This window comes from Musa acuminata, chromosome BXJ1-10 (assembly GCF_036884655.1).
Source record: "Musa acuminata AAA Group cultivar baxijiao chromosome BXJ1-10, Cavendish_Baxijiao_AAA, whole genome shotgun sequence".
In the NCBI taxonomy this organism is placed as follows: Eukaryota; Viridiplantae; Streptophyta; class Magnoliopsida; order Zingiberales; family Musaceae; genus Musa; species Musa acuminata.
Genome location: NC_088336.1, coordinates 7,838,705 through 7,846,890, shown reverse-complemented (window position 1 = coordinate 7,846,890; position 8,186 = coordinate 7,838,705). Strand labels below are relative to the sequence as shown.

Here is an 8,186-nt window from a genome sequence, read left to right as displayed (position 1 = left end):
TATATATATATATAAAGTTAAAGCCATGTAGTCTGGCAAAAAAAATATAGATACCGCATTCTTGCCATCATCAACACATAATAGACTGCACTTCACTGAAGCCTTTTCTTTTGAATCAGCTTTCTGATGCATAAGGGCATAAAGAAGCTGGTAATTAAGACAATGTTCTGAGTCAGCTTGCTGGCTGTGGAGACAAATCAGGTCAATCCAAAGTTAATTTTCCGTTTTCCAGATATATGAAGTGTTAATCCAGTTGGAAAGCCCAAACCATGCTATCCACATCAGGACAGTGATCCATCCTGCATGCTTTCCCTCCACAAAATTGGACGAAACCAGGTTTTCTGGGGAACAGTGCACATTAGTACAAGACATAAATACCCATATTGCAGCAAAAAGACATACCCATTAATTAGCAAAGCTGCCTCCTACCCCTCCTCCACCATTAGCTTTTCCGTACAAATTGAGTCACCTCAATCACCGTGAGACAGCCCCCACCAGCATCAGCTATCAGTTCGCTCTCCCTTTTTTTTTTTTTTCCTCTCCTCGTTCTCCTTTCTTGATTGTTTCAATGAAGATGAGAGAAGAAGGATTTGGCATTTTTGTGCTATGATGTGAAATGGTGGTGGAAATGCTATTTAAGTAGGACATGACATTTTGACTCAGGTTCTTGGTGGGTAGAGGAGATGGAGAAATGATTTCCCCATCATTGTGTGGTGCACTTGTGAGCTTGTTTCCAGACAATGACTAGATCTTAACGTGGTTTTCTGTTGACAAAACAGAGTGTTGAGTTGATTTATTGCATTACACTCCAGCAGCTGCAGCCCCTAATAATCCACTCATTCAATTACAACAGAGGATAACACTACTTTGTTTGATGATTCCAGGTTCTCTAACAATAGCATTCTGCCTCTGCCACCATCCACCAGCATGTAGTTTCCCCTCAACGATGGAAGATCGAAACAATGGGCATGCAGCTAGGGAAGGAACAAATCCTTTGAGGGCTGATGTGTGCAGCAGAGAGAGACTTGAATCACTTGTAAAAATCTTAACAAATTTCATGATTACAGTTGATCCAGATCACTCGGGCCAAAGCCAAAAAATTGAAATTGTGATAGGCATTCAGCACATAGAAGAGGAAGGTATGTAACACAGTGCGTATTTATCGTGAAGTAAATAGTCATCGTTATCCACTGCCCAAGCATCCTAAACATTCTGGTAGCTCCATTTGTTCAAACTTCTGGTTGATTCTAAATGCATGTTGGTGATGACATAGAACAGTCCCAGAAAGTGAACCATGCACTCACAACATAACAAGAAACTAGTCTGGACAAATTTAATTCTTGTTCAATCAAGTGCCAACTGGTGGGGGGTAAATAACCTGTTTCGCCTGAAAATGTTGAACATCCACGTTACCAAAGATTAGACAAGAGAAACCACAAACATCAAGGAACTGAAGCAACAATCGTCAACTGTTATAGATGACGAGCTTACTTGCTATGCAGAATTGAGTGACAACATCCCGCACATATACTGTCTCCTGGTTCTTCTATACCTCTCCAACAGCATGTGGAACATCTTACATGCATCATCATATACTACACTTCTACAAAATTTGGACTTGGTCTTAAAAAATTCATCCTTGAGTTCCCCATTCCCTTTGAATTCCACAAGTTTATCCCACATTCTCAAAAGGTTACTGAAGTCTATTTTTGCATCATCAGCTCCATCCTGGGGCAAATGCCGAAGCCACCTCATCCATTGCAAAGAATCATCATTGCTTTCCTGAATAACTGCTACAATCTTATATACTTCCATGAAATTAGAGCTATTTCTGATTATATTCATTATATTCCAAAAGGTAGCTTTTTGGCTTAGCATAAGAGTCTCAGAATGAGGCTCGTCAAGAACTTCTGCCGAACCTAATTTTGCAGCAACCAAGCAAGCTTTCCTGAAGATAGGATTACAATTAGCTGTCAGCCTGATTGCAACATGCAAAAGAAACACAGAAAGGATTCTCATTGTTCTGGCTTCGGAACTAGTGATGGAATCTGATAATTCTTTCTCCTTTTCATGCCAACAATGAAGAGCAACATGAGCAAAACCTTCCCACCTGGAATATAGCTGATCATGATCATAATCATATACCCAAAAGTAAGAGGAAAAGAACAGAACATATAGGCAATTAGACAAACAGAGATTCTACCAACAATCCTATTGAATGCTTACCAGCATTCCTAAAAACACAACATGATCATGTCACTAAGTCATTGATGAGAAATGAACTAAGAAGCTTCCATGTGAATCAAGACTGCTGTTCTAACAACATACTTTCCAGTTGAAACCCTCAAGTTCCATCTATAACTAGCAAACTATAACTATCCAATTATGACATGGAAATCGTCCTTCAAGGAAATAGTGATTGAGGTGCCAAAATTTGTGAGTCCTGGAGAACTAAGACTGACATGATAGAAAATAGGGACCATCAGTCTATGTTGTATTTGAAGCTACAGGCAGTTAGATACAACTTCTCTCACTCGTATATGGAACTAATATAACCTGACATATAATGATAAAAGGATGCAGGTATCCAAAGTTATTCCATCAGGATTTGAATTATCTAATAATGTCAGCTAAGTAAATATCAGATCTGCAGTCACAAAAATACTTACTCAAAAGGTGGCTCCACTTCAATAGAAAGTGTAAGATGCAAGGAAAAACCAGAAGACATATTATTCTGAGATTCAGAAGCATCAGTATTTGTATGAGCCTCATGAGGATAACCTCTAGGAATATACAGAATATCACCTTCATTGAGTGTCAGCTGCAAGCCTCCACCTTTCTCACTCTCTAAGCAAGGGAAACTGCTAAGAGGTTCATATAACCTGGGCAGAACAGATGTGGGAGAATATGAAATAGTCCAGTGCTTTTGACCAAAGAGTTGCCACACAAATACACAATGATCGTCATAGTGGTGAGCTAAACCTTGAGATCCTGGTGGTGTTAGGTACAAATTTGCCCCAACTGATGGTTGACCAAATAAAACTTCTAACCCTTTGGCAATAGCAGCGACCTTAGCAAACCGAAACTCCATTCCACGCAGTGCAACTGTAAAACCATTTTGAAATGCTTCTTTACACTTTTGAGCATTATCACCATCTATAAACACTTTACGCATACCATTCTCAAAGAAATGCACTTCTTTTTTCACATAATTTTTGAAGGATTCAGCCATTAGTTCTCGTGCTTTCAAAACCCGAATATCCTGTCCATATATGAGTGGAGAACCCAGTGAACTATTCATCTCATTCATAAAACAATTAATATCAAGCTCATCTGAAGCAAGAGGGGGACAGGAAACTAGTTCCATCAAAATTGAATCAAGGACATCATCAGTTGATGTAGGATTCAAAGACTGGACCAAGGAACTAAAAACAGCATTGTCCTTTTCAAGAATATTTGATGACCCACTGAGTAGAAAGGGTGAGTTCTCCCAATACTTCAACATAAAATTTTCAAAATTAGATATTTCATTTCCAAATATACTTATCCTGATCTTGTCAATTTCGCAAGGAGCAGGGTTAGCTTGCTTCATAGAAAGCCTAAAAATTGTGGAAGCAAGATCATATTCTGTAAAATGGAGGCATCTTCCCCAATTTCTTGGTATTGACGCACCTCGAATTTTCTTCCAAAGTTCTTGCAACAATGGCAATGATCTGTTTACTAGGTCTCTTGGAATCATATTCAAGAGAATCTCAGTAGAAGTATTTATAAGGATTACCATCACATCAAGGACTAATGCTACAATTTTTTCTTCCACAGGCCTTCTGTTTGAACATACATCACTTCCTTTTTCCATACTGTGATGGACAGCAGATATGGCACTTGTCTTCGCTAACTGATAAAAAAAAGATCTACTGAATGTCAATTCAAGTAGCATGTACAAGAAAAAAAAAGTATGATATTGTATAACAAACGTCATTGGTTATTATTACATACATACAAAATGTTCATTGCATACAAAAGACATTTCTTAGTAGTACTACATTCCTTCCACCAATGTTGTTTTGGGAAACCACTTAGGCACTCAGTCCACCATGGTGGTGCAAACCCTTGGAAAGTCTCATCTAGGATGGCGTTTTTGATGCTAGAATAAAAATACTTTTGGTTGATTGACAACAACTTGGATGAGAATGTTTTATAACTCCAGAAGAAGATGTTGATTCCAATGGCTCTTAGTTTCTAGTAGATGCATTACCTTTGTTCTAGAGTATATGGTTGCATCATTGTTATAGGCAGCTTTGGACTTTGATTTGAGGGATGGCCCTACCCTGTATTTACCAGCAACTGAATCTTCAGTTTGCCAAGAATAGTTCTTCTGGTTGTTTTAAATATCACCTTAATATATAATTGTTAGATTCACTGCTGATCGTTTGGTGATTGTGAATAGTAATATTAATTTGGATTATTAGTTCAAGGTATCATTCTTTCATTTTGCTTTATGTATACTTATTTTTACAATATTTCATTTGATCTCATAGTGGATGAAGTGTTAAAATTTACATATTCCATGAATTAGACACATTTATTGTTTACTCTTCAGTGATGATCTTAGACCCTCGAATAGCCTTTATTATAGGCAGCTTTGGACTTTGATTTGAGGGATGGCCCTACCCTGTATGTACCAGCAACTGAATCTTCAGTTTGCCAAGAATAGTTCTTCTGGTTGTTTTAAATATCACCTTAATATATAATTGTTAGATTCACTGCTGATCGTTTGGTGATTGTGAATAGTAATATTAATTTGGATTATTAGTTCAAGGTATCATTCTTTCATTTTGCTTTATGTATACTTATTTTTACAATATTTCATTTGATCTCATAGTGGATGAAGTGTTAAAATTTACATATTCCATGAATTAGACACATTTATTGTTTACTCTTCAGTGATGATCTTAGACCCTCGAATAGCCTTTATTAGATGTGGTATATGGATCTAGCATGAAAACATAGAACTCCTTTCAAGCAAAAGGTGTTGCGGGAAATTAGCTGTTTGGCTCTCTAACGGAGAAGGAAGAAGACTGGAGCAGGAGGTAGAAAGACTAGTTAGATATGCATTTCAAGGATTATATTTAATCCTCTTTTGTAATTTTCTCCAAATTGTTTTGATTCAGCAAGTGATAGCCATCCCAACATCCATTAATAACTTCTGAATGTTGCCACAGAAAAAAGGAACTCTTAATTGATTGAGAAAGGTTATAATTCGTCAATGCATGAGGCCCACAAACAAGAAAAAAATTTGAAGATAAAGGAATACTCACAATAATCTCTCAACAGCTGATGCCTTCCAGAGCTGCTCTCTTCCGACTGGAGAGGTCGAAAGGTCCATAACAGCGTGTAACGCAGCCTTGACTATGCGGCGGCTTTTGCTCCCCAAAGCGCGAACCAAACCCTTCACGACTCCTTCGTCCGAAGCCATCATCTCGTTCGCCTCCAGGGAGTAGAGGGCGGCGGCGCCGACCACCTCCGCTCCCAGTGCAGCCACAGATGCCCACCTGAACCGCCCACAATAATCAACAAATGCTAGAAGAACAAGTTACATTTTGGACAATCGATCGCAGAGAAACGAGAGAATACCTGGAGGTGAGGAGGACAGGGAACAGGGTGAGGAGGCCTTCGGGAAGGAGACGTTCGAGGGCAGAAGGAGAAGAACAAGGGGGAGTTCTCGTTGTGAGGAGAGCGAGACGGGCGCGGAGGAATCGCCGGAGGATGAATCGGGCGTGAGGGTTCTGGAGGTCGCCGGAGGCGAAGGACGACGACGAGGTGGCGGCAGCCGCGAGGAGGAGGGGAAATACGGTGCGATTGAAGGAGGAGCAACCGACAGGGGGAGGAGGTCTCCCCCTCTTACGGCGGCTGCGGGTTTCCTCCATGGCTTCGCTACTCTCCTCGGTCTCGGTGCGTCCGTGATGCTCTAGGTTGCTCTCCTACAACGTAACATCGCTGACGTGGCATCCTGTCACCGGAGGTCTGCTCCACGTGGCGTCGTGTTGGGAGATCGATTCATGTCAATGATCGTATTGGACGTGGACATCAACCGGCGTACAACTATCATTAAATCGGATTAAAATACTCGTTAATTTGGTTAGAATCGTTATAAACGAAAAATACGTATTGAAATTGGAGTTGATAAACAAAGGACATTGCAGGTTGTCACTATTTCTTTTTTTCTAGGGAACGGATTTTGATTCAAGATTATATGTCAATTTGATAAAAATTTTACCAGTTAAAATAACACCTTAGGTAAGATTTTAAACCCTCTCTGATAAATAAGTGTAGTAGACAATCGAATCAAATCATGTAGTCTCTCTTCCTATCCTTGAGCGGAACTCGTAAGAGTACTTGGAGAAACAAATGACCGAGGTAAAAAGTAAAAGTTTGTGTCTCTGTCTACGCCTGGTTCTGTGTCTGTTATGTAAAAGTTTATTTTATGGTTGTATTAATTGGAAATTTTTGATCTCTCAATGGTCTCAAGAATGTGCAGTTTGTTACTAAATATTGATAATATACTAAATTGTTTTTGAATATGTACTTTTGTTAAAATTTTAAGACTTTCGACGAGTGTCTCTCACAAACTGCAAAATGATAGTTGTATTTCTCTTTTACTTTTCATGGAAGAATCTGATTTCTTTTTACTAGGATTTTTCTTAGGATTGAGTAACTATTAATATCAAAAAAAATATTTCCTCGTTTTTATTTATTTTTTTTATTTTTTCATTTCATATGTCATTTAATATTTTAATTTTCAGATCAAGATTTGAATTATTCACTTATAATGTAACATATCAGTTAGTCCCACATCAAAAATATGTAAAGACTAATATTGATTTATGAGAACTTGATGAATGTATTATTACTAACTTTTGCTTATGTATTCTTTTAGATAAATTGTCCTAAATCACTTATTATAACATCCCAATTAGCCTAAACATAAAAAATGAGTAAAATTAAAATTAATCAAATCAAATTAATAGGTCAGGGGACATAATCACATTAGTCAAAATGTGATGAAACATTTTTTTTCTTTTTTTTTCTTTTTTATTGAAAATTCTATCATCCTTCAGTCAAATGTGATTCCAGATTCATTTTCATTTAACATTCTTTCATTTATTTAAAATATTATTAATTCATGTTCATACAATCTAAGACATATTTGTATATCAAATTTTAAAAGAAACTAACCCTCAAATAAAATTTAATTACAAATATTATCATTATATTTGATTGACTGCTTGTTTGATTAGAAAATTTGAAATAGTTTTGTTATTAACATATGCTGCATTTATAGTTATCTGTTTGTCAGTATTATGTGGTGTTATATTTTTCCTGAATTGTTTTTAGTAATCCTTATATTATTGCTAACTCTCTTACTCTTATTCTCTTGTTGGTATTACGCTAATAGTTATTTCTATTTTTTTCAATTAATATTCTGCTAGTAACTTTCTTATTCTTAATATCTTACGGATAGAAAGATCCAACAAAATAAAATTTATTTATTCTATTTTAGTAATAATAACGAATTTTACCATTTCTCATAATTATTTTTAGGAATTATACAAAAGTCAGTTACAATATATTTTTACTATTTAACCTAACTATTTTAACTTGGATATTAAGTTAATTTTTAATTATAAATTTGGAAAAAAAAACTTTTTAAAATTTAAAATCTGAAATTATTATAAAATATAAAATTTTAAATCTCGAATTTTGATTTGTTAAAAATATAATTTCGGATTTAAGCCCGTATTATGTGAAATTTCTTAGAAAAAGTCCAAATTTTTTAACTTACAAAAAGGAGGAAATTTGAATTTTTTTAGATTAAAAAGGATTAAAATAATAATCAAAGTTCATAAAAGAAAAAAAATGTTTCCTTTCACGTCTTACATATTTTTTTGTTATAAACACCCTTATTATTTATAGCTGTTACAAACTGATATAATAATTTTAAATTAATTATTATTTCAGCTTAATTAGTTATAAAAATATTTGTTCTTTCTAGTTTTAAGCCAAACACTTTAAGTTTTGAACTTTTTTGGTGTGATATGCATATTGTGTGTATAGTTTCAGTTTGATTTTTACATAAAAAATCTTAAGCTTTGAAACGCAATGGCTCTCTCCCCCTATCTTCTTCT

General features: G+C 35.9%; 1 protein-coding gene across 2 annotated transcripts; it reads right to left on the bottom strand.

Annotated features, from left to right (window-relative positions):
* Positions 1 to 1,009: 1,009 nt before the first annotated feature.
* Positions 1,010 to 6,037, bottom strand: LOC135595171 (uncharacterized). 2 transcript variants are annotated; one of them, XM_065085737.1, is made up of 5 exons: positions 5,635 to 6,036; positions 5,319 to 5,552; positions 2,670 to 3,911; positions 1,492 to 2,110; positions 1,010 to 1,387 (listed from the first exon to the last, which is right to left on the bottom strand). In XM_065085737.1, exons 1-4 carry the CDS (start codon positions 5,925 to 5,927, stop codon positions 1,495 to 1,497), a joined length of 2,385 nt encoding a protein of 794 aa, XP_064941809.1. In that variant the 5' UTR covers positions 5,928 to 6,036; the 3' UTR covers positions 1,010 to 1,387; positions 1,492 to 1,494. The 2 variants fall into 2 exon arrangements, with proteins under 2 accessions (XP_064941809.1, XP_064941810.1); XM_065085738.1 differs by having other exon boundaries at positions 1,010 to 2,110; positions 5,635 to 6,037.
* Positions 6,038 to 8,186: the final 2,149 nt, after the last annotated feature.